Here is a 24,638-nt window from a genome sequence, read left to right as displayed (position 1 = left end):
TTCATAGCTAGGAAGTTGTGAAGCCAGCGTTCAAAACTAAGCTATCCTACCTTAGAGCCTCCACACGATATTCTTCCCTTTTCTTTTCTAACAAAAGCCTCTGAGAAAGGGGTGCTTATTATTTTATAAGAATACCAATGTGACTGGAGTACACTGAAAGTGACACAGGACAGGGTAGGGTCTTGTGAAAGGGAGAGCAAGTGCGATAAGAAGCTCAAAAATTAGGTGAGACCAGATTGTACAAAACTTTCTTGTTTATTTGAAAGATTTTATTGAGGTTGGACTATGTGCATTTTTTATACAGTTCTTACTGGCTTTGTTAGTGCTTAAGTTAATGAAACTTAAACTTCAAGGTTCTTCAATTTCGTGGATTCCTGTGTTTTCTAGAAATTGTTGTGAAGTATAGTGTGTTCTAGAGGGACAAGAGAAGTCAGATAGCAGTCAGTAAGCATTTTTGGTAAATTACCAAGAGATCTCAGAAGAAGGCCCTCAAAATTATAGTTAGCAAAACCTGGATCCATTTCTTAACATTCCTGTCAATATCTCTTACTTCACACACTGATTTTTTAGAATGGGTCTGAGGGAAAGTGGCTAAGAATTACAATCTTAAAGCAAAATATCAGGGTCAGAAGACTCTGAAAGGGGCCTAAATTTGGCAATAGTTAGTAAGTCCTTTGATCATAATATAAAATATTTAGAATGTAAGATAAATGGGGAAAACATCTACCAAAGTAAAACTATAGAAACTTTGAAATTACTGTTTTGATTACTACAGTTATATTTGTTGATAGTCTGTGTGCATTTTAGTATTTTCAATCTAGGGCAGTTTTATAGCCATAGCATTGAAATTTTATTAGATAAATATGGAAAATATTCTTGGCTGAAAACTTCCGAATTATTTTTATTCTTGCTTTCAGGCGCCTGATCACAGATTCAAAAGTTAAATTAAAGTATCAGCATTTAATAACAAATAGCTTTGTAGAGGTAAGTGAGTTCTCTTGTTTTCTTTCTTTTTTTAAGTAAACAGAATTCTGTTTATTAATAGAAATACTAGTTTTTCTTATATAAAAATATTCTCGACAGTAAGAGACACCTTTACCATAAACATGGGTTATGGACTATATTTATGAAGCATACCATAACACTTTTATTCTCAAAGGAATGTGACAAATCAATAAGATGTCTCTTCATAGATCCTGAACTTTGATAATAAAGTTATTTTTATAGTATTTTTCCTTTATTTTTATTCCTAGCAGAGAATTATAGCTGATTATTAATGATGTCATGTTTAATCATTTTTGGCACTCTAATTCTCCTATCTCTCTGCTTATTTTAGCTTTCATTACTAGTAAACTTTATTAATAATGAATGCTGTAGTTATATGTTTTCATTGATTGTCTTTTGTCAGAACAGAGGTCTACAAACTATGGCCAACCTGTTTTTCCAAAATAAAGATATTTTGGAACATGCTCATTTGTTCTGTACTGCTTTTATGCTACAGTGGCAATGTTGAGCAGTTGATAGAGAAGCCACTCTGGCCTGCAAAGCCAAAAATCTTTTCTTTCTGGCTCTTTACAGAAGTTTGCCAGCCCCTGTATAGGAACATCCAGTGTAACTTGATATTTTAACTCTAGAAAGTAATTTTCATTTCTATTAGCAATTAAACTCACAGTCAGATCTTTTAGAAAACAATATTTTAGGAATAATATATATTTTTTAAATGGTCAATAAACTTGAATTCTGGTGCAGAGTTTCAAGCTATGTTTTTTTCCACAACAAAAATGCTGTAAAAGTTGTTTATTTTTGAAGAACAAAAACACATCCCGTCCCATAGTTTAGGAACTGGCTTTTGTTCTTAAAAGAGCTTTTTATGGTCAATGGGAGACATTACATGTATATCTCTTAGCTTGTTTCAAATTATTTTGTGTCATCTAAACACCTTTCTTGAGTTGAAGCATATTTTTCTATCGTGCCTCTGAAAATTGCCTTGAAAATTAACAAATTGATCACATAATGGGTAATTATTTTTCAAGTTTCTCCGTGGAATTTTGAAGATAGAAGAAGAAGTTCTTCATATATTTTATAAAACCAGCCCTTCAAAGGATTTATAATCTTGGAAAAACAGTGCACTCAAAAGCATTCATATAGAAGACTAAGTATTGGGGGCAGGTTTTTTATATGCTTGTGTCACCTTTGCCCCTTGTGTTAGGGAAGCAATATAAATGATTGCTTGGTGTGCCAGGAAATCTTGCATCTTGATTTACCTACTGTCATTTTTTTCTTTTCTAACTTGTGTTTCAGTGCAATCGACTGTTGAAGTGGTGTCCTGCCCCAGATTGCCACCATGTTGTTAAAGTCCAATATCCTGATGCTAAACCTGTTCGCTGCAAATGTGGGCGCCAGTTTTGGTAAAGAAGTGATTGCTTAAATTGGAATAGTACACATAGCTTTTCTATTTATTCTTGGTAGTAAAATAGAAAAATTTTTTTACATCAGGTAGCGAGGTGGGTGGTGTTGGTTTAAATGAATGTATATTTCTTTTAAATAAGAATTAGATTTAGAAGTCACATCTTAAATAATTTTCCTCTTTCCTTTTTGCACTAACTTTTGGATATATTTTATATATGGGAAAAAAATACAGCTATAATCACATTTTCTTGTGTGTTCCAGTGGAACTTAATTGGAAACAAACTTGTAGATCTGGGACAAGAACTCAGCTCTTCTCCTTTGTGATTGACTGCTTAATTTGTCATATTATGTTTCATTTCTTTATGACTTTTGCTGTGTTTTCAAGTTATCTCTTGTAGGAATAAAATACAGTTAAGACTTTTCTTGTTCTTAGAAGAGCTTTTTATGGTCAAAGAGAGAAATTACATGTATATCCCTTAGTTTGTTTCAAACTACTCTGTATCATCTAAACACCTTTCCTGAGTTGGAGCATATATTATTCTCCTGCACCTTTGCAAATTGTCCTGAAATAGAACCATAAACAAATTGGTACTTGTTAATGATCAAATGTTTCATTTCTTTATGACTCTTGCTATGTTTTCAAGTTATCTCTTCTAGGAATAAAATACACAGTTAGGACTTTAAAATTTTTTTTCCTTTGCTCTGACAAGTTTAATCTTATTCCTGGAATGAAAATGTGCAGACAAAATTGGAAAGAGAAAACATGGTTAATTAGATAAGCTTTTTCCTATGGCTCCTCCGGCCCCAGCTTTCTTGGTAACCTGGGTTCTTGGAGTTTATTGTATATTCTTCAGCCTTTGCATTCTAGATTTGACTTACCAGGCAGAGAGTCAAGATGATCTTTCATTCCTTCGTAGACCTTTTAGGAATGAGAAGCCAGTCAAGCCATCGGGCTCTAGAGCTAGCAAATAGACATTTTATCGGTATTCCATACCATCCTTTTCTTTTGTTCAAACATCTATAGAATTAGACTTATACATCATTAACATTAAATATTTCCGGAAAGTGCAGGTAAACTCAAAGACATTAAATATGTATAAAATACATGCTATTTTAGTAATTATTAAATATACATTATTGTTTCTGTAGAGAGGGGGTAGAGTCTGATTCCATACATACTTTCAAATATATTTTTAATAGGAAATATTTCTAATATAGACTAAAGCATAGAGACTAATACTTATGTAGCTACAACCCACCTTGATCAAAATTAGTAATTTGTTTGTTTTTATCAAGAAATAAAACAGATAGGTTTGAAACCCTTTGGTTCCTTTCTCCATCTCAATTCTCATCATCTTTTCCAGAAGTAACCATTATCCTGACTTCATTTAAATTAATAGCACTTTGTTCCTCTCATTTGCCAAGGATTTTTGGCATTCCTAAATTATCGATTAGCTAATTTATCAGCCATAGTTCCATGGTTACTTTTTCATAAACATTTGTGTTGATTCTTAGTTTAAATTTTTTAAACAAATGGATATACCATGTGCCTAGCAAACAGAAAGGCATTCTCAATTACTATATTCTTAGAGAATATTTAGTCACATTCTTGGTTTACACCTTGTTTGGTACAATTTATCTCTGCTGGACTGAGGTTCATGTTTTTGGATCATAACAAAGATGTGGCCTTTTTGCTTCCTGCATTTTGCTTACAGTTTATTAGTACTAAATTATATATTACCCTACAAAGTCAGACTTTTCCTCTGCATTTAAGTAAAAGATTTAATATATGCTGATGAAGCATTGGTTGAAATTTAAGTTCAAATTAGTGAAAATAATTTCAGTCTGGCTTCACTGAGAAATGGTTGCAGCAACTATACATTTTAAAACAATCAGAAAAATACAGGTCTAAATTTTTTTTTTGTCTTAACAGTTTGGTAGCTGCTTAGATAGTCATTTATTACGAAATTGTCATCAAAGCATGTCTTCATGCTTATAGTCATTCTTCATACATTCCCTCCCCCCCCATATACACTGGTTCTAATACTAAATTCTAAATAATTTATTGTAGAATAAAATAAACATGGTTCCTGCCTTTGTATTTGCCAATTACTATAAACTGGTGAAAATATTGAGGAACTATAAAGCATAAAATTGTTTGTTTGTTTACATACTTACAGTAGGAAGAACTTAATTTTTTTTAACTCTTGGTCATTTAACAGCTTTAACTGTGGAGAAAATTGGCATGATCCTGTTAAGTGTAAGGTAAGTTTGTCTGGCCTTTTCATTTTTAAATAACATAGTAGAGCACTTCTAAGACTTGACTGAAAACTACGGCCTACAATTTTGTTATTTTTCCATTAGTAGATAGCAGATTTTATTTTGCCCTTTTTATTTCAGATGATCATTGCCAAATATTCAGGGAGCATTCCTTAGGAGTAAGTCAGCTCCTGATATATTATCAAGATAATCCTGGTTAAGGCACCTTCTTTGTCAGGCTTTGTAATTAGCTGAGGGGAATGACACACCTTGGGGCCGGGCTTCTCCTCAAACTCTAGGTTCCCCATTCAGCTTCAGCCAGAGAAAGTCCTCTTTGGTGGATTTTGTATATAGTGGATGTGAGAACTACAGGATTTCCTCCATTTAAAAGGAGGCAAACCCAGTGATGTCCATTGGCTTTTATATTTAAGCTTGATTGCATTTAAGTATTGAAGTAGTCTACTACTTCTGAAGTCTTTTGTTGTACCCTAACAGTTGTTGTTTTCAAACAGTGGTTGAAGAAATGGATTAAAAAGTGTGATGATGACAGTGAAACCTCTAATTGGATTGCAGCCAACACAAAGGTTGGTATTTTCCTTCTGTAAACTCTTGGTAATGAACTGATGAGGATAGGTTTCATCAGCATTAGCAAAAGCAGTTACATTTACCTAGTTAAGGGCCTTGTTTTACCTTTTTCTTGATTAAGGTTTTTGTTTTTTTCCAGAATAATTGCCTATTAATAATTTTTTATATTTTAGTGTTTGAGTTTATTTTATTGAATACTATACTGTAATATGCACAGTACTCTAGAAGTTTAGTTAGAAAAACACTTCCTATAGAAGAAAAGACTGATAATTTTTCTACCCTGGCATTTGATATAATGCCTTTTCATATTGTTCTTGGCTGTTTTTTAGTATACAAGTGTATTGTAGAGTTTACTCCACCTCGCTCGGTTTTATTGGTCTAATTAGTGTTTTCTGCCTTTAAAAATCTGCAGGGTTTAACTTTTAAGGAATCATTCCTGAGATCATTATTCAACCAGAATAATTGAGTAACTTTGTTATGTAATATCTTTAACATGTTAAACTTCTATGATTTATTAAGAGACTTGACTCTTGAGAAATAAAAGTTTGGGGGTAATGTGGGTATCCCTTGTTTTTTGTTTTTTATTTTTTGAAGTGCATTGCTCAGGATACTAGTTTCAAAATTTAATCTCTTTATGACCATGAACCACTTCTTTAATGCTAGACAAATATCTTTTAAATGTTAGTAATATTGGGTACCCTTGTTTTCTGTCATTGATAAGCAAGCATTTGAATATCAAATGTGTACCAGCCAGTCTCTTAATAGGAGATTGTATAAATACTCAATTTTTATTAAATTCAGTCTTATATCCCATCCATATAGGAAGTGACTTGCGTGATGAATGATAAGGTTATTCATGCTCTATTCATTTTTAGTATTGCCTTTCACATGTGAAGACAGTGCTTTAAAGAATATTGAGTTGTTTGACCAGTGTTAGTTGTATGGCTTTGTACTGTTTTTATCACTGTCACAAAATGATAAGAATAAGTGGTACTTAAATGATGAAAGCTAACATTTGATTTTATACCATTAGTACCCTGCTCTACCCAAAAAGTTTAAAAAACATGTATTCATTTCTATATCACAGAAAGCATTAGCAGTGAAACAGTGAGTCCTGTCACATAGTACAAATGCCCACATCTTTGAGGAATGTGTGGTTGAAATAAATACTTTTGCGCTCTCTAAAACCATCAGCTAAACATAAGTCATATAACACTTATGAAAACCTAATGTAATGTCAGAAAGTGGTTACTTTTGTTATTTAAAAAATTTCCTAGCCAAGCTTTCATTTTTAAAAATTGAAGATTTCCCCACCAAATGTGTTTATTAAAGCCCCAGAATCCTTAAATATGCTTGATAAAACTAGTATTTAGAATAGGGCAGCTGTATTTTCATTAAGTCATTTGATTAAAATCTTGCTCTCTTTCCGCACCTAGAGAAATCCCCAAATACTCAACCCCCAAAGATGTTTAAAATAGGGAATACAGGCTTGAATATGTTTGAGTTTGTTTAGAAAGTAGATTATTGAGGAAGAATGGCCATTTGTAATTACAAATTTATCTACTTGGTAGTTTCGAGGTAAAACAAGCATTTTTCTCTTGAGAGGTTTCAGAAGCTTTTATTTATTAATTGTGGTTTATAGATTGTTGATGGTATCCTAACCATATTGAGAGCTTAATACTACTTGGTTAATTATAACTAAGTAGTGTAGAGTGAAACAGGTATTTTAGGCCTAGAATTTGCTTCTTTGGGAAAATGTAAAATTTCTCATGTGAGTGACTTCAAAAATTCGATTTAAAATGTATAATTAAAAATTGCCATGTTGACATATTTAAAATTACAATTGTTTATGTGCAGTGTAGTCTGTTTCACAAAGGTCGAATTGTGCAAATAATATGAGTGCTTCCCCCACCCCTTGTGGGAGTTATAGACATCAAACACAAATACAGCAAAAATATAAGATTTATATCTTATTTATGGTTTTATTACAAATAATGAGTAAGTTTGATTTTCTAGATTTTTCCAAAGAAAAATACAATAGGCCTACAGGGTAATAACTGGCTCAGTAGCAACCAAGAAAATGCTACAAACTAGGGGGGAAAAATTTTGATCCCTGTAGCACAGTTGTAAATGGACCACAATGAGAAGAATTTAAGACAAGGGTATTGGCAGAAGAAAATTGAGAAATTCAGTAGCTACTTGCCTGACTCTTGAGGCCAAATTGCTTGGGTTTGAATCCTGGCTATCATTTGCTTACCTGTGTGACCTTGGACTAGTTTTAGTTTCTTTCTTATTTTTCTCTCCCTTAGTTTATTCATCTGACAAATGGAAAAAGGAGTAGCACCTCTCTAAAAATTATGAGTTAATGCATATAAAACACTGAGAACAGTGAGATACAGGAAGTACTCAATAATTATTTCTAGATGACACCAGAGAGTATATTATATTTATGTGAACAAAATGTTTTTACCTCCCATAAAACTATTGTTACTACATGTATAGTTAAAAGCACTTAAATTGTTTGTGTCCTCCAGCTCCACTAAAACAGATCCTTAAGATGTTGTATATTTTAAAAGCCAGTAATAGATAACAGCTCATTTACAGTAGTACTCTTTGACACTGTTCTAAGTGCTTTACCTGTATTAATCACAATAAATGTGGTATTTACAAATAAACCAAATCTAGAACTGGCTTTTCCTCAGTGGTAGTAATACAACCTAGTGTAGCATTGACACCAACTTTATAGTTTCTCTTCATAGGAATGTCCCAAATGCCATGTCACAATTGAGAAGGATGGCGGTTGTAATCACATGGTCTGTCGTAACCAGAACTGTAAAGCAGAGTTTTGCTGGGTGTGTCTTGGCCCTTGGGAACCACATGGATCTGCCTGGTAGGTTGGGGAAATGAAGGGAAGAATATGTTCACATAAGTATGTGATGTGTGCTGCGTATTATGAATAAGGTTTCTACCTCATGGAAATCACCATCTAACTTGGGAGCTAGCTAAATGAATACAGTGCATGATCAGTGCTAGAAGTATATGCAAGATAATCCAGAGAGAAGGATTAATTAGGCATATTTCACAGAGGAGGTAATAAGTGAGATGAATTTTAAGGAGGACTTAAGAGTTAATTAGTTGAAAAAGTGTTAGGAAAAACATTCAGGGCAAAAGGAGCAGCTTGAGCAAAGGTAGAATGATGTGAACATACATGGCTTATTTGGAGAAGAGTTGCATTGTCTAATATGTCTTTCTAGGCAATAGTTGTAAACAAAAAGACTATTGACAAAACCCAGTGTGCAGTTGTGTTTTACTTACTTTGCCCACCATGGGACAAAAAATTTGTCTTAAACTTTGAAAATTGGAAAATTGATCAGCATAGTACAGATTTTTAGCTTCTCTTTGAAACATAGGAACAGGCCTGCATTTCTGCTTGGCAGCAGTCACCTGGAATTGACTAGTAGTAGCCCTTTAGATGGGGCCTTTTCTTTACAGTTTGATGTGTTTCCCCATGACTGAAGCTTAAAGGCATTTGCATGTATCATGATGGCACTAATCACATTTAGTAGAATAATATACCTTTGCTCTATGCATATTCTTATCAATTTGGGAAAGTGCAAGTTAGACTGAGGATGCCTTGAATTTTGAGAAAAATGGGAACTAGCACATCTCTTAGTAAAAGTAAAAATATTTCCGAGTGTTATAATATTCAAATGGCCTGTTTCAGTAATTTGAGTCACCTGCCTTGTCCCCTATTGACATTTGAGTGTGTGACCCCTCATAAGTTGTAGGGAATAGGAAAAGAAAATGTAGACTTGGACCTAAAGTAGTATGGACATCATCAGATGAATTTTAAGGGAGTGACATGATTGAATCTTATTTGGATGATGTATTATGTTTCTTATATACATTATCTCATAAATGTGGCTACTTTGTAAGAAGTGGATGGGAGGGGAAGAAATTGCAGGTTCAAGATAAGGTGAGGATCAGAACTTAAGACAATGGCAAGCCTTCCCTTTTAGTTTCATTGGAACTTTCATTAACTTCATTAGAGGAATGGTATGAGGGATTACGTGTCTGAAATTAATTAGGAACCAGGTAAAAACTAATTGGTTAAGTGGAAGAAAGTGATTTTACAACTGTCAGAGCCAAGGAATGGTGTTTGGGTTTTAGCCAGACAGACACTGTGAATTTTAAGAAGGCAAACTGGAGGATTAGCGTTCCCAGAAACTAAATTCACTCTAGTGTATTTTAAAGAAGGCTGGTGAAGGAAAGGAAATAGAGAAGAAGTGTTATTAAATAGATACATTTTTGTGTGTAAGGTAATCTCTGATCACAACTTAAATTTTAAATGAGCTGTATTGAAAACTGAAAAGAGGGTGAAACAAATGATGGATACAGAAGAATACAGACTGACTTGGACCAGGAATGTCAGAAATGTTGCTTGTGTCTTGCCTTTACCCATGACTAACATTGCTGATGAACCATGCTATGCTTTCTTCTTCAAATCTGAAAGTGCCTCAGAATCCTCAAAGTAATGGTCCAAGTAGCACTATCAGTCATCTGAGTTAAAAGGATAGGTGAACCCTGTTTGCTTTCCTGGCTGTAATATTCTTAATAATGTTGACAGATTAAAGCCCAGAATGAGGTGAGGCTTATAAATATCTTTTTTAAAAAAGCCTCAAAAGGAAAAATTTAAAGGATATATCAGGTAGGAAGAAGAGGTATTAATAGTTACCAGTAGAGAGCAAGGAAAGGTGATCTTTGGGCTTAATTGAAAGCACAGTTATTGTTAAGAGGATTAGAACCCAAACCGGCAGGGGGGAATTAATAAAACTCTTGACCTAGGCGAATTGTGGTCTAGGTTATTTTAAAAACTTGAGATCGATGAGTCATTGTTGGTTATTTCTGAATAATTTTGGAAGATAAGAAAGGTAACAAAGACTGGTAGCAGACAAAATGTAATTCCAGATTTTGTGATTGATTCTACAAACCAATGGTATTATTAGGATGATATTATTAGGGTGATGAATTAGGGAATGTTTTATATATATCAGCAAGGTATTTCAGTGGGGACTGAGAATTTGTGGCCTAGGCTATGAGTATAGACAGGGAGGGATATTTGGAATTAATCGAATGATTATTTCTTGGAGTACAGTTAATGAAATGAATTTGTGTCTTCCTAATGAAATGCTTTAATAGTTTGCCGAAAAGCTTTGTCCTCATCATTTTTTTTTTTTCCCACATAAATTATATACTCCTTTTATGGTCAGTTTTATTGATGACATTCTTGAACTAACATGAGAATCTTACATGCATTTAGGGGTAACATCAAAGAAGGCTATTGAATATAGCCCATTAAATATATAGACCATTAAAATCCTGAAGAACTCGACAGATTAGAACAGTGGATCAAGTTTAACAAGGTTTAAATTAAACTCAAAAGCTTTTCTTTAGTTCTACGAAGATCACTGTTAAAAGATCCTGTAGACATGACAACAGCATGTGAAGAGCATGGGTCTCAGTTGGTAGACACGTATGAATTTAATTCCCAGCTCTGAAACTCTAGTTTTGCAACCTTGAATATTCTACTTATCTTCTCAAAACTTAGGTCTTCATCTGTTCAGAGGATAATAATAATAATACACATTTCATAAGGTGGTTGAGGGAATTAAATGTGATAGTATATTCAAAGTACTTAGTAAGTGGATTGTAAGCACTCAGTAAATATCAGCTACTTCCATAATGGATGCTCCCATAAAAGAAGAGATAGAGTAAGCAAGGCAAGGGAAATGTCAATCTTAATCATCTCCACTCTGGGCAGGTTTTCCTCTGTTACCTGTTTTGTGTATCATTCAGTTTTCAGGGACTTTTATAAACTGCACTAGTATTAATATATAGAGCAAATAACACAGCATCTATTACATAGTAGTCTGTTAACTATTGGTTCTCTGGTTTATGAAAGAGAAGATAAAAAGGTAAGTAACTCTGGATAAATTGGGACTATTTGGCCTAAATAATAGCCTAGGAGGTGATGTGAGCTCATCAAAAATTGAGTTAAACTGCAGTCAGTAAATGGTAGTTCTGGAATGACAGCGTTGTACTGATTATAGGTGAGCGATTTAGAATGTACTATCTCGTACTTCAGGAGGTGAGGTATTCCCTATTACTAGATAGAGAGCTGATGCACTATTATAGAGAGAAACGAGCACTAGGTGTAGATTAGATTCAAGAACACGGAGTTCCTTTTAGCCTGGTGATTCTATCATAATGGTAGAACCCTGGGTATTTTAACACCTCAGTTTATCTGTATAAAGGAGAATATTGGTTCTTAGGTAATCTCCAATTCAGGCTAAAATTCTGTGGTTTGTTCCCTTTTCATTGATTTATGGCTTTATGGAATCCTCTTACTTTACTTTAAGGTACAACTGTAACCGCTATAATGAGGATGATGCAAAGGCAGCAAGAGATGCACAGGAGGTAAGTACATCTATTTTGGGGTAACAGTTGAACAGGCTGTGCTTTATGTGTTTATTAGGGGATGAATTAGCAGAGTTTTCAATTCTAAGAAATTCGTGGAAATATACTCCAGCAAATACTGGGTATCTGTCATTTAGAAAGGGAATCCACCCAACATGCTTATTGGGAGCATTTCTATTTATAGGTTAGTTTGCTTTCTTTTAATTAATCTACTCATGTAGCACAATTCCAGGTTTCAGAAGTTGTGGTGTCAAGATTTTCCCTCCCCAGCAAGGAGACTAGAGAATAATATTTGTTAAATACCTCTGCTATAATTTATATGCAGTCTTATTTTTTATTTTTATTTTTATTTTTTTTAACCTCATTCATCAAGAAGCTCTAATGATTATAGGTGAGCTCATTTGGAATGTACTGCCTCAGGAGGTAGAGAATTCTATTACATTATAGGGAACAACCACTAACAAGGGATTCAAACACTAGGTGTGGATTAGATTTCAACAATGAATTCTTTTCAGCATGATGATTCTATCATAATTATAGACTCCTAGAATTCCTTATATTCATCCATTCCACATTGAAATTCCCCAGTTCTCCCAAATATATTTTCAAATGGTTTTCCTTGCAATCCAAAACATCAGTTTCTTCTTGTTTCATTTTTTTTAACATTCCTTTAAGATTTATTTCAAATTAAAATACCATAAATTTATTTCTAATTAAAAATGCCATAAATACAAAAGAACATATATAATATAACCTAGTCTGTCATGTTGTTAGAAGTGAAAGTTCTATGTCTGATTTTTTTAAAATACTGGACAATTATATTTTGTATTTATAAATAATGAGTTGTGTTTCACAGACTTTCACAACATTTGTTGTCCTTTATTTAAAAGGGAAAAAAATTCCCACAATTTCCGATGTTGATTTAAATTATATTCGTTATATTATTACTTAAATATGTTTAAACATAAAACCAGCTATAAACCCTTAGGCTTTTGTACAGCCATACAGCCAAACTAAGAGAAGTACAAAACCAGTGAAACTCAAGTTAAAATTATTTTGACGGACAAGTTGTTTGCTGAAATTAAATTATTGTTGATAGACTGTTATAGCTGTTTTTTTAAAATTTAATGTAATTTATTTTTCTTTAATTAAATGCCATATGACCACATGTTCCCTCACCAATTTTCTATATCTCAGTTATTGCAAACTGTCATTCCTGATTTGATTTGATTAGAATTATTGATACATTCTCATCACTTATTTTTTTTCTCATTCACCTAATTTAGGTAAAGTAATACTGCTTGGTGCCAGTTTTAGCCATTTCACAAATGTTAAGACCTGAAATAAAAATTTAGGTTTTCAGTTATAGGTTCATTCAGATGATCCACAGTGTTTTTGATTTTTTTTAGGTTATCATCAGATTTTTAAATATTTTTAAATTCCATGATGTTTTTAGACCACATCATTTCACAACCTTACCCCAGTCACATCTAATATACTTAGACTTTAATTTGAAATAAATCACCCTATGTAATTTTGATATAAAAGTTCTACAGTGATAGTCATGCTTTCCTAGCCTCCCATTTGGACTTGATTCTAATGTTGTGTTTTTTATTTAGCTCAGTTTGTCATTGTATCTCCTTCTGTTGTTTTTGTTTTATCTTAGACTTTTCTCCCTTATGGCTTTCTGCTTCCGTTTTAAGTAGTCATGATTATCTTAAATCATATTGAAGAGACCATAAACTTTCCTAAAACTGTTTTGTAATTTTGATAATTCTTCTGTGTCCACAGAGAAATATTATTTTTCCTTTATGCTGTATTATATTTTTCTTAATTACTATAGTGAGCTTTTAGTTTTTACATATCCAATGAGGAGTAGTCTTGCTAGATCTAGCCAAATGCAGTATTTGCCAACAGAGAAAATATATGGATTATCCTTGGCCTCACCCAAACTTTGTTTGAGTACTGGTAGAATCCCATTTTTCCCCCTAGCTTTCTTGAAATATAATAGACAGTTGCTTGTTGCTCGTATTTATGTTATATAATTTGATGACTTTTCTTTAATTATAGTTGGCATACAAAAATATATTAGTTTCAGTTGTATAGCATAGTGATTAGAGAGCTATATAACTCACAAAGTGATCGCCCACTAAATCTAGTATCCCTTATCTCCCTTACATATTTATTATGACATTGTTAACTATTTTCCTTATGTTACACTTTATATCTCCATGTCGATTTTGTAACTATCCATTTGTACTTCTTAATACCTTTGCCCTTTTTCGCCGTCCCTTGCAACCTCGCTCCCATCTAGTAGCCCTCAAAATAGTCTTTGTATCGACGAGTTCTTCATTTTTTTCGTTGTCGTTTATTTTGTTCTTTAGTTTCCTCATGTACGTGAAATCATGTGAGATCTTTCTCTATCTGACTTATTTCATTCAGTGCAATACCCTCTAGGTCCATCAAGGCAATATCTTTTTCCATCACCTTCCTTTTAGTCTGTGTCTGTCTTTGAGTCTGAAGTGAGTCTCTCGTAAGCAGCATATGTAGGGGTCTTGTTTTCTTATCCATTCAGCCACTCTGTCTTTTGGTTGGAGCAGTTCATTCTTTTCCATTTGAGGTACTTGTTGATAGGAATGTAGTTATTACCATTCTTTATTCATGTTTTTGATACATGTTCTTTTTTCTTAAAGAGGTCCCTCTAACAACAATTCCTATAATACTGGCTTGGTGTTGATGAATATCTTTAGCTTATTTCTGTCTGGGAAACTTTCTGTGTCCTTCAACTCTAAATGATAGCTTTGCTGGATAAAGTATTCTTGATTATAGATCCTGGGTTTTCATCACGTCAAATATTTTTTTATCAAGCCCTTCTGTCTTGCATAGTTTCTTTTGAGAAATCAACTGCCAATCTTATGGGTGCTCCCTTGTAGGTAACTTAACTGCTTTTCTCTTGTTGCTTTTAAGATTCTCTTTGTATTTAACCTTTGGCATTTTAATTATGATGTGTCTTGGTGTGGACCTCTTTGGGTTCCTCTTTCTTGGGACTTTATGAGCTACCTGAGGTTGTACTCCTATTTCCTTCACCAGATTAGGGAAGTTTTCCATCATTTTTTCTTCAAATAGCTTTTCAGCTTCTTGTTTTCCTTAAGGTACCTCTATGACATGGATATTTTTACATTTAATATGTCCCACAGGCTCCTTAAATTATTATTATAGTCTTGGCTTCTTTTTTCTTGCCATTCTGATTGCATGTCCTTGGCTTCTCTATCCTCTATATCGGCGGTTCAACCCTCTTTATTCACTCTGTTGATTCCTTCTAGTATACTCTTTAGCTCAGATGTGTTCTTCATTTCTGACTGGTTCCCTTTTATAATTTCCTTTTCCATTTTTATGTTTTTTATCTCTTTGTTAAAGTTCTCACTGAATTCATCTACACTTCCTAAGTTCATTGAGCATTTTTATAACCAGTGTTTTGAACTCTGCATCTGTTAATTTGCTTGACTCCATTATTTCTGGATGTCTGTTCTGTTCTCTCATATGGTTTCTACTTCTTTGCCTTTCTGTATCTGTTTCTATGTACAAAGCAAAGCTTCTAAGTCTCCGGTCTTATTAGTGCGGCTTGGTGTAGTAGGTTTCCAATGGCACCGTCCTGAGAGGGGTTCAGCTGCTTTATCCCTAGCCTGTACCCCTCCAGGGCCACCTGTTAAGATTTAGTAAGCAATCCACAGATGCTGTGCTTATAGTTGCCTCAAGAAACCACACCAGAAACTGAGATCGGCTGCCACCAGTTAGGGTCTTGGAGCTGTTCAGCAAGTTTCACAGGACTTGCTGAAGACACACCTGGATGTGGCTTGGATGGAGCCACAGAGTTGGGAAGGTGGAGTTTCAGAGAATCCTCTGGGCGGGGCGACCTCTGTTATCCAGTTTGATATGTCTCAGCTATGGCAGCAGCACTGAGTCTGCACACTACAAGTGTGGAGGGCTCAAGAGGAACAATGGATTCTGCCAGCACTTCTACCTGGCAGAGAGCCTTGCCTTTGGCCCTTGCTCCCGCAACTCAGTGTGCCCCTGTAAGTCCCTGGTGCTCCCTGAGCAGTCATTCGGGTGCCAGTGCTCAGAGCGACCAGGTCCATCACCACGAAAAATCCGCTCATGGATATTGGCCCCTTTAAGAAGTATCTGCAACCTCTCTGTCCCACTCAGCCAGTCCAGATGGGGCAACCTCATTTCGCCCTCTCCTGCCTTCTACCATTGTAGGGTAATTTCTTCTCTCCCTAGTTGTAGGACTTCTGTCCATCTAGTTCCCAGGCTACTTTGCTTGCTGTTCGCTTGATGTTTGTATCACAACTTTGATTTGGTCACAAGAGGGATGAACAAAGTATCATCTACAGTATATTTTCCCCTCTCTAGAGTTCTTTTGAGATCTGTAGAGACAGTGGATTATTGGGCATAGCTTCTAAGGTAGTTTCTATTGTCTAGATTTTAGATGCCAGAATGCATTATTTTTGTATTTCACATCTACTGGACTAAATTAGAATCTTCTGATTCTGTGGGTGTGCAGGGAAAGATTTCATATGAGTGCCTTTGTTTATTTCAGGGGAGCCATGTCTTCTAGAATAGAGCACACCATTGCATATTCATCTGGCTTATACTTTCCTCACTTCCAACACTTCTGTACTCTGGCCTAGTGTTTACAGGGAATTGTAGTCTTAAAAAGTACAAGATTGTCACACAGTCCAGAAAGAAATTGGTGGTATTTTGAGTGCCTTGGAAAGGAGTACCTGTGTTGTAGAAAGTTTTTGACTTAATATACTAAGTCACATTGCTGACAGTGGTGGATATTTGAATTTTCTTATCTTCTAGACAAGGAGTAGGTACACTTTTCTGGGAATGGCCAGATAGTAAATATTTTCAGTTTAGCAGACTTTGTGATCTCTGTTAACAATTACTCAATTCTGCCCCTGCTCTTGTAATGCAAAATTTTAGACTTAAATGAGCAAGTAAGACTGTTCCAAGCTAACTTTATTTACAAAAACAGGCAGCAGCTGGATTTGGCTGGAGAGCCAGAGTTTGCTTACCCCTATTCTAAGCAGTCAGGTTTTTTTCTTTGTTTTCCAAGTGTTTTCGGGTCACTGATTGCATTTCTCAGTCCAGATTCTAGTGTTTGATTTAAAACTTGGTCTTATTTATAGGTTTTCTTTCATGTTGAATTTTAGAGGTAGTTTAGTAAGAATCTGTTTCAGAATTGTTGGTCGTATTAAATCAAATTTTCTAATACTATACGTCTTAATATGGTAATTTAAGTTTTCCATGTCATGTTGGGAGTTTGACAGGCTTGAAAGTATTAGTGTTTTCGGGGGAGATAGAATGTCAGGCAGATTACTTTCCACATGTTATGTTTTTAGATATAATTGGCATAATTTTCAGTTTATGAATGTGTATAATATATAATATATTTAATCTAATAATGATTAGATATAATGGGCATAATTTTCCAATGCGTAAGCATTGATTTTGTTACCTGCCTAACTCTTGAAATAACAAGGCTTGTGTAGGCTTTTTGAGATATTTTAGTGTCATATGATGCTGGATCATGTGATTGGCTAATTCTGTGGTTCAGAGGTAGTATTTCTAAGCAAGAGACCAACCATAGGGCCTAGTAGTATCTGTGCTGTTTGTTGGCTTTAAGGCATGAGGAGAGGAAGAGAAAGAGGATAGTAAAAGAAAAGAAATGTGGTAAGAAGATGTTCCTACATGGTAAGAAACCCTTTCATAGTGGTTGCATTTAACAAGCTTTTCTTAATCACTTTCTACATATTAGGTACTAGAGATAACACGATTACTTTTTTTAAAGTGTATTTCCTTTAGAGATTTATAGTATAATGGGAGATACCTATGTGAATGTTTTTTGCAGTGTGATAGATAATATAAAACAAATCTAGACCAGATATCTTATTGTTTCTTTGGTAACACTTCATGTTTCTTTAAAAGACTGTATTAATATAACTGCAATGTATCATTGTTTTTATATATATTATAACATGTATTATTTTATAATTAAACTATATGTTTTTTGAAAGCAGTACTTTGTTAATATTATCAACTCTCCAGTGTTCAGATGTCCCTATTTATTTCATAAATTTTCTTTAATAGTTGATTCAAATCAGGATCCATACCAAACCCCAAATTAGCTTTGATTGATATTTCATGAGTCTTCTCTAATCTTTAAGCCCTTCCTTTTTTTCCTTTTGTTTTCCTCCTTGCCATTTATTTGTTGAGGAAACTAAAGTCATTTTGTCCTGTAGAATTTTCCACATTCTGAATTTTACTGTTTTCAACTGCCCTGTGTCATTAAATAGGTTCTTCTATCCCTGTGTTTCCTGAAGCTGATGGTTAATTCTAGATGCTTGAATTTACACTGAGTTTGATGGGGTGGGGTGTGGGAAGGACACAGAACACTTAGCTGTTAGAACTGTATACTTACTTTTGCAGTGTGTCAGAAGTTACATGTCTGATTGCCTCTTTGTTGTTTTATACTTTAAAAAACACTGATGCTTCTTGCTTGTATTACAGCTTTTTGCAGACTGTTATATCTAATAGAAATTTCTGTAATGATGGAAATGTGCTTTATCACCACTGTCCAGTTTGGTAGCTACTCGCCACATGTGACTTTTGAGCACTGAGGAACTGAATTTTTAATTTTAGTTTAAATAGCCACATGTTTCTCATAGCTGCTGTATTGGAAAATACAGCTATAGGATATTCAAAGCAGTATTAAATAACAAAGCTAGCAAAAGATGTCTGTTTTTTCCTGATTTTAGCCAAATTCTTATACTGCTTCATCAGTAAATTTGATAACAGCTTTTATGTATATATAATTAATGTGATATTAATTTTTCTTAATGGGACAGAGATCTAGGGCAGCCCTGCAGAGGTACCTGTTCTACTGTAATCGCTATATGAACCACATGCAGAGTCTACGCTTTGAGCACAAACTGTATGCTCAGGTGAAGCAGAAAATGGAGGAGATGCAACAGCACAACATGTCCTGGATTGAGGTGCAGTTCCTGAAGAAAGCAGTTGATGTCCTCTGCCAGTGTCGTGCCACACTCATGTACACTTATGTCTTCGCTTTCTACCTCAAAAAGAATAACCAGTCCATTATCTTTGAGGTAGGAATAATTATCGAGTGGGAGAAAAACTCCACCTTTTGTCATAGGACTACTTGGTCTTTCATAAATAAGATATATAGAGTTTTAAAGGTTCCAATCTGCTCAGAAAATGTGGATTAAAAGTGTAGTATTAGAAAGATATGAGATTTAGATATTTCCTAAACTACATTCAAACATGTTGTTATAGCCAGCTAGCGATTAAATATGCAGGCTGTGCAGTCAGCACTGAATTTGAATCTTGACTTCATCACTTTTTTTTAGGATGTTATGAGGTTTAAGTGAAACAGTTCATGTATATTGTTTATATAGCACCTGGCACATCGTAGTTCTCAATAAAAGCCTTTATTCAGGTAAAACTAATACATGGCATTAGGAGTTTATAGTTACCTTTGGTGGAGAAGTAATAACTAAAGGGGGCTTTTAGCAGTAAAGGTTTTTCAAGTAGAGATGTTCATTTAAAATAGATGCATGAAACATTGATGTCGATAGATAACACTGACTAGCAGATGGGAATTTAGATGGGTAAATGTACGGAACTAGCCAAAGTAATAAAAGATAACAAAATTTTAATCTTTCATACAGTGTTCTCTTATAGGAAGTGAGTGCAGCCAGATATAAGCAAGAATGGGTTTCTGTTTTTTACTCATTTTCCTTTTGGTTTTAGCAAATAGCAGTTCTCAGAACTAGAAGATTGCTGAAGACTTTTTATGTCCTTTCAAATTGTCCTTGATGTTTTTCCAGAGGTTAATGGGTAAATCTTTAGTTCTTTTAACATTTAACAAATTGTCCTGGAAAAGAGAGAACAAGTTGTTAGAGGCAAAAGCAGAGTGGAGCTTTACAGGTGCAGTTAAAACCCCCTGGGAAAATTATGGAATCAGTGTTGAGAGTAGTCTGTAGGCAAGGAAGCAGCTAAGATGTTGTATCTTTTAGCTTTCTTTTGAAGCCAGTATTTACTATGTATTCGTTCTTCATTTACAGAATAACCAAGCAGATCTAGAGAATGCCACAGAGGTGCTTTCGGGCTACCTCGAACGAGATATTTCACAAGATTCTCTACAGGACATAAAGCAGAAAGTACAAGATAAGTACAGGTGAGACTTCTTAAAAACAACTTTTGAGCAAAAGTTTCTGCCATTGGTGGTCTGTTATGCCTTAGTGGGCATAACAGGTGATAGTGAAACTTGAATTTAACATTTCCAATAACTGAGCTGCTGCCATGTTTCTCAGAGTTTACTTCTGTCCTTTGGACAATAAATTGCAGATAGTGGTGCTAGTTAAGTATAGCAGAGGAAATCAGCCGTGTGGCCTGCCAGCTGATTTCATTTCTTCCTTTTAGCTTTTTCTACTTAGTTGCTGCCCTGCAAGGAAGAGCCTAAAACAGGTGAATGGCCATTACGATGAGGGGTGCGATTAGGATCCTGGTCATAGCCTGGGAATCCTGGGGGTCATGGCTGTTGACAATTGAGCTACCCAGTCTTTCTTTAAAATTTTTATTGGATTTTTTTTTTTTCTAAGGAGATACTTACTTTATCCCAGGGGGTAGATAGTACTGAAGATATGTTACCTCTTAAGCTAAAAATGCAAAATATTTGCTTTCTCAACATGGAGGTCTTTCCCCTAAAGTTGTTTCCTGGCAGATACTTATATCTTTTTAATAGTAGTAGAAACTTTTGGGAATTTGGAAGACTTGGAGATTTAGTCCTAAGTAATATTTTTACTTCCCTCAGCCAACTATAGCTACTACGTTGTGTTAAGATGTGAGTAAATAACCCTTGAAATTACTTCTTGAAACTTTGCTCATCTGTAGAATGGCAAGATTGAATCAGATGATTTCTAAGGCTCTTAGGAATTTCTGACATTTTATTGTTCTAAAATTAGTACCGCAAAGTGGGAATTATGGCTTTTGAAAAATACCTTTTTAAAATTAGAAATAGTTTGTTGTGTCTTTATATTAAGACCTGAAAATGTGCTATTAAAAATAAGTCCTTAATTCCAAGTCTGGATAAAATGTAGGAGTACCTTTAAAAAAATAAATAAATTCCTCTTTTTTTATTAGTGGAGGCTAACACCTTTTTTTCTCTTTAATTACAGATACTGTGAGAGTCGACGAAGGGTTTTGTTACAGCATGTGCATGAAGGCTATGAAAAAGATCTGTGGGAGTACATTGAGGACTGAGAATGGCCCTGCATAAAATGAACTCTGAAAACTTTACCATCTAGAGTGCTCATGCAATTAAAACAAACAAAACAAACACAAACAAGGAGGCATGAAGCCTATTCTGACACTGCTGGTCTGTAGTACCAGAATTCTGTTTTGTTAACGGAAAGTTTAAGTAAATTATATTGTAATAAAAAAAGGTAGATAAACCATTGTACAACAGTATTCTAGGCCGCCAACAAAAGTGTGACAGACACACTAAAAGCCCTCCAACTTTAACTTGTAACGTAGCTTCATTCTCAAAGCTGACTCCTTTTTTTTCTTTTTCTTTTTCCCAAGTGTAGTACAGTTAAAATTTAAAACTGGTCCTTGACAACTGCTTTTCATGTCCAAACTAGCCATTTTGTTGTACTTTGGTAGAGGACCTCTTCCCCTTCCTCACCTACATATACAGATACACCCACACACACAGACTGACTCTCTTTCTCTCATACCCCAAGGTCATGAGTGATTGATAATTAGTTCCTTGTAAAGAAAATTCTTGGGGCGGGGAAGGGGATAGGCAGCAAGAGGAATTCAACAACAACAACAAAAAAAAAAAACAAAAAAAAAAACAACTTTGTATATGACTTTTAAAACAAGAGGACAACACAGTATTTTTCAAAATTGTATATAGCGCATATGCATGGACAAAGCAAGCGTGGCACGTGTTTGCATAATGTTTAATTACAAAAAAAATATTTATTCTTTAAAAATCTTCAAGATTATGTCTATTTGCTGTGCATTTTCTTTCAGTTTTATCTTTCCAGGGTTGAGGGTTGGGATAAAAAAGGTGTCCGTTTAGCACCTCTGGAATACATATCTAGAGCTCTTTGATTTCCCTTTCCTGAGATTACTGTGCCCTTTCTGGTTTTCATATGTCTGTTGCTGGCCTCGGGCCTCATGCTTTGAATTCCCAGTGCTTGATCAGGGCCAGGGAGGTCAAGCACTGACTAAATGCTCTGGCCTGGTAAGGGCTGCAACAAGAGCTTTGTTGCCGCAGTTCAAGAATGACCCAGTCCCCAACCTCATTTCCCTTTGTGGCCTCATGCATCTACTTACACCTTCGTTTGCCCATGTCACACACACAGGCGAAGGCTTCCTAGGCTCCCTATCACATCCAGAGGAAACATTTCAAATTTTTTCTTTAATTGCTGCTTTGAGCCTTTTAAGATTTTAGTTATGGCTCTTCTCTCACCCCTTCTTTACATTAGGGTGTCAAATAGAATGTTTTTGCTTTAAATATAAATATAAATAAATAGCCATTCACTTAGTTTCAGATTGTGAATTTAAAATGGCAGATACTGAAATTGCTTGTATGTGTTGCTGTGGGTTCCAGTTTGAAGGCAAGCACCCTTAGAACATGATATTTCCATCTAGCACATTTAAACAGAAATCACTGACTTTCTTTTTTATTGTCAGCAGATAAGAGAATTAATAATGCATTTTAGCTGTGATGTCCATTTTTATGAGATTTCTACTAAGAGCTATGTTAAAAGTAAAGGATGGTGGTGGTTTTATTAACTATATACCTGTTTAGGCCATTCTGCCTGTGATATTTTTCAACAGGTCAGCATCCCTAAATTTTCAGTTTTATACAGGAGTGCAGAGTGAACTAGGCAACTATATTAAGAGGTCTTAATCTTAAATACCAGTTTGGGCTGAGGACCTCTTTGTCTTCCTTTAAATGTCTTGCGCCTAGGGAGTGTTTACCATTTGTGAGGCAGCTTTGTCTGCCCTTGCATTGTACATCTTATTACTCCATTGGGAAGTAGGTTCACTTTCCTCTGGCCTTTTGCCTAAGTTAGGCTTTGCTGAATCAACCCTACTTTTCCTTTTAGAAAAGGTTGTTACATGAGATGTACTTGCAACTGTTCTTTTCCCATCAGAAATCAGTGAATGTTTGCTGAGTATATTATGCTGCTTCCTTAAACCACTTGTCGCTTTAGGATCAACTTTACCTGTACCTTTTATTCTCTCTCCCTTGTCACCTCAGGTGCAGATCTGAACTTGGTGTCTGCTGCTTCTATTTCTATTCTCTTTCCCCCATCATCCATTAGACTTTATTTTAAATGAGTGCATCAATCTTAAAAGGCATTTATCAAAACTAAGGAGGTTTTTTTTTTTTTTAAGAAAGTTTGAGTAAGTTCCTTTCCCTGGTAACTTTGAAAAGCAGCCAGAGTTGCTATCTAGATATATGTGGCTCCCTTAAAATGTTTTGTGTATGTGTGGTGTTTTTTAAAAAATCTTAACCAATTAACTGCAGTATCTAAGTTTGAGTGTCATAAATCCTCTTTACACATTTCCCTTGCAACAAGTATCCAAAAACTGTGTGCACTTCGTAATATCAGCCCCTACCCGTGGAAGAAGAGTACTTTTTAGACATGCTTTCTAGATTCAGTGTTGGCATATTACCTGAGGGTATTGCAGTTGTGGGTGCATTCCCTAATTTGTATGGATCAAGGTGAACTGGCCTTTTCTACTTCCAAGCTTTTAACAACTATCTCCATATTTGACAGATTTCCCTGAGTTAATTGCTTTCATTATTAGTAGCTTCAGTGACCCCAGCTGGGATAGGCAAGCCATATTGTAAGACAGCTTCCCCATTTCACTTAAGTCTATCAAGAGGGCTCTATTCAGGGTAAGCACCAGGGTCTCCCTGTCTTCTTGAGGGCAGTTACATTGTCTTTTGAAAAGTGCATGCTTCATTTGAATAATTCATTGAGCAATAGATGGACTTTTAAATTATTTACAATAAAATTTTGATCCAAAGCTCAGGACACAAACCACAGTGGTAAAATTGAGTAGCATATAATATCATCAGACTAAATTCTGTGTAATTTGCTGTGACCCAGATTGTATGTGTTTTATGTGTGTTTAAATAAATATATTAAATACACATGTGTATACATACACACATATATATAACAGATCCAAGACTGACAGACTTGATTTGAAATGGTTGAATCTGCAGTGTATAATGTGATTCGGCCATGATTAGGAACTGAAATTTAGTACAAGAGAGAAAAGGACTTGATGTAACTAATTCTTTTAGCTGCAAATCCCGGTATAGAGCACTTGGGGGATGGGAGGGGGCGGGTTGGTGAGACAATCAGATTGGTAAAATTGATTAAATGCTCCTAACCCTGTAATTTTGTGCATAGAGCACCCTCTGCTGTGGAAATAACTGTTCTTAGATTTTCATTGTAACTGGACTGTTCAGGTTGCCCAGAGGGAAAGAACATTCCTAATTCTAATAAAATAAACTTTTATTTTGTTATTCCATTAGTTACTTATGTTTATTTTTATAGTAAAAAAAAAAAAAAGACATACCGGTGGCCTAACAGTCACCTTAATTATGTGCCTTACTCACTTCCTACTTTATATGTCAAGATTTTGTTCAGTTTCTTTGCAGAGAACTGTGAATGAGACTATCCCCAACAATTAACTTGGTTAATGAAGCCTTTAGAGCATTTTCTGAAAGTTTTTCGATTTCTGTGTCTTGAATTTTGAATTTAGATTGCTCTTTATGTTGT

General features: G+C 34.8%; 1 protein-coding gene across 2 annotated transcripts in view; it reads left to right on the top strand.

Annotated features, from left to right (window-relative positions):
- ARIH1 (ariadne RBR E3 ubiquitin protein ligase 1) overlaps positions 1-24,387 on the top strand; it is a 98,157-nt gene extending 73,770 nt beyond the window's left edge. For both annotated transcript variants that reach the window (XM_023521852.1, XM_011375574.2), the window contains 9 exons: positions 918-984; positions 2,302-2,408; positions 4,632-4,674; positions 5,181-5,252; positions 8,013-8,143; positions 11,673-11,730; positions 18,645-18,905; positions 19,884-19,996; positions 20,997-24,387. In XM_023521852.1, the coding sequence (XP_023377620.1) occupies positions 918-984; positions 2,302-2,408; positions 4,632-4,674; positions 5,181-5,252; positions 8,013-8,143; positions 11,673-11,730; positions 18,645-18,905; positions 19,884-19,996; positions 20,997-21,081 (937 nt within the window). In that variant the 3' untranslated portion in view covers positions 21,082-24,387. The remainder of the gene's footprint in view (positions 1-917; positions 985-2,301; positions 2,409-4,631; positions 4,675-5,180; positions 5,253-8,012; positions 8,144-11,672; positions 11,731-18,644; positions 18,906-19,883; positions 19,997-20,996) is intronic.
- Positions 24,388-24,638: the final 251 nt, after the last annotated feature.

Source organism: Pteropus vampyrus, unplaced genomic scaffold (assembly GCF_000151845.1).
Source record: "Pteropus vampyrus isolate Shadow unplaced genomic scaffold, Pvam_2.0 Scaffold10, whole genome shotgun sequence".
Classification (NCBI taxonomy): domain Eukaryota; kingdom Metazoa; phylum Chordata; class Mammalia; order Chiroptera; family Pteropodidae; genus Pteropus; species Pteropus vampyrus.
Note: the sequence above shows the minus strand (reverse complement) of the source record. Positions and strands in the feature narration are given on the sequence as shown.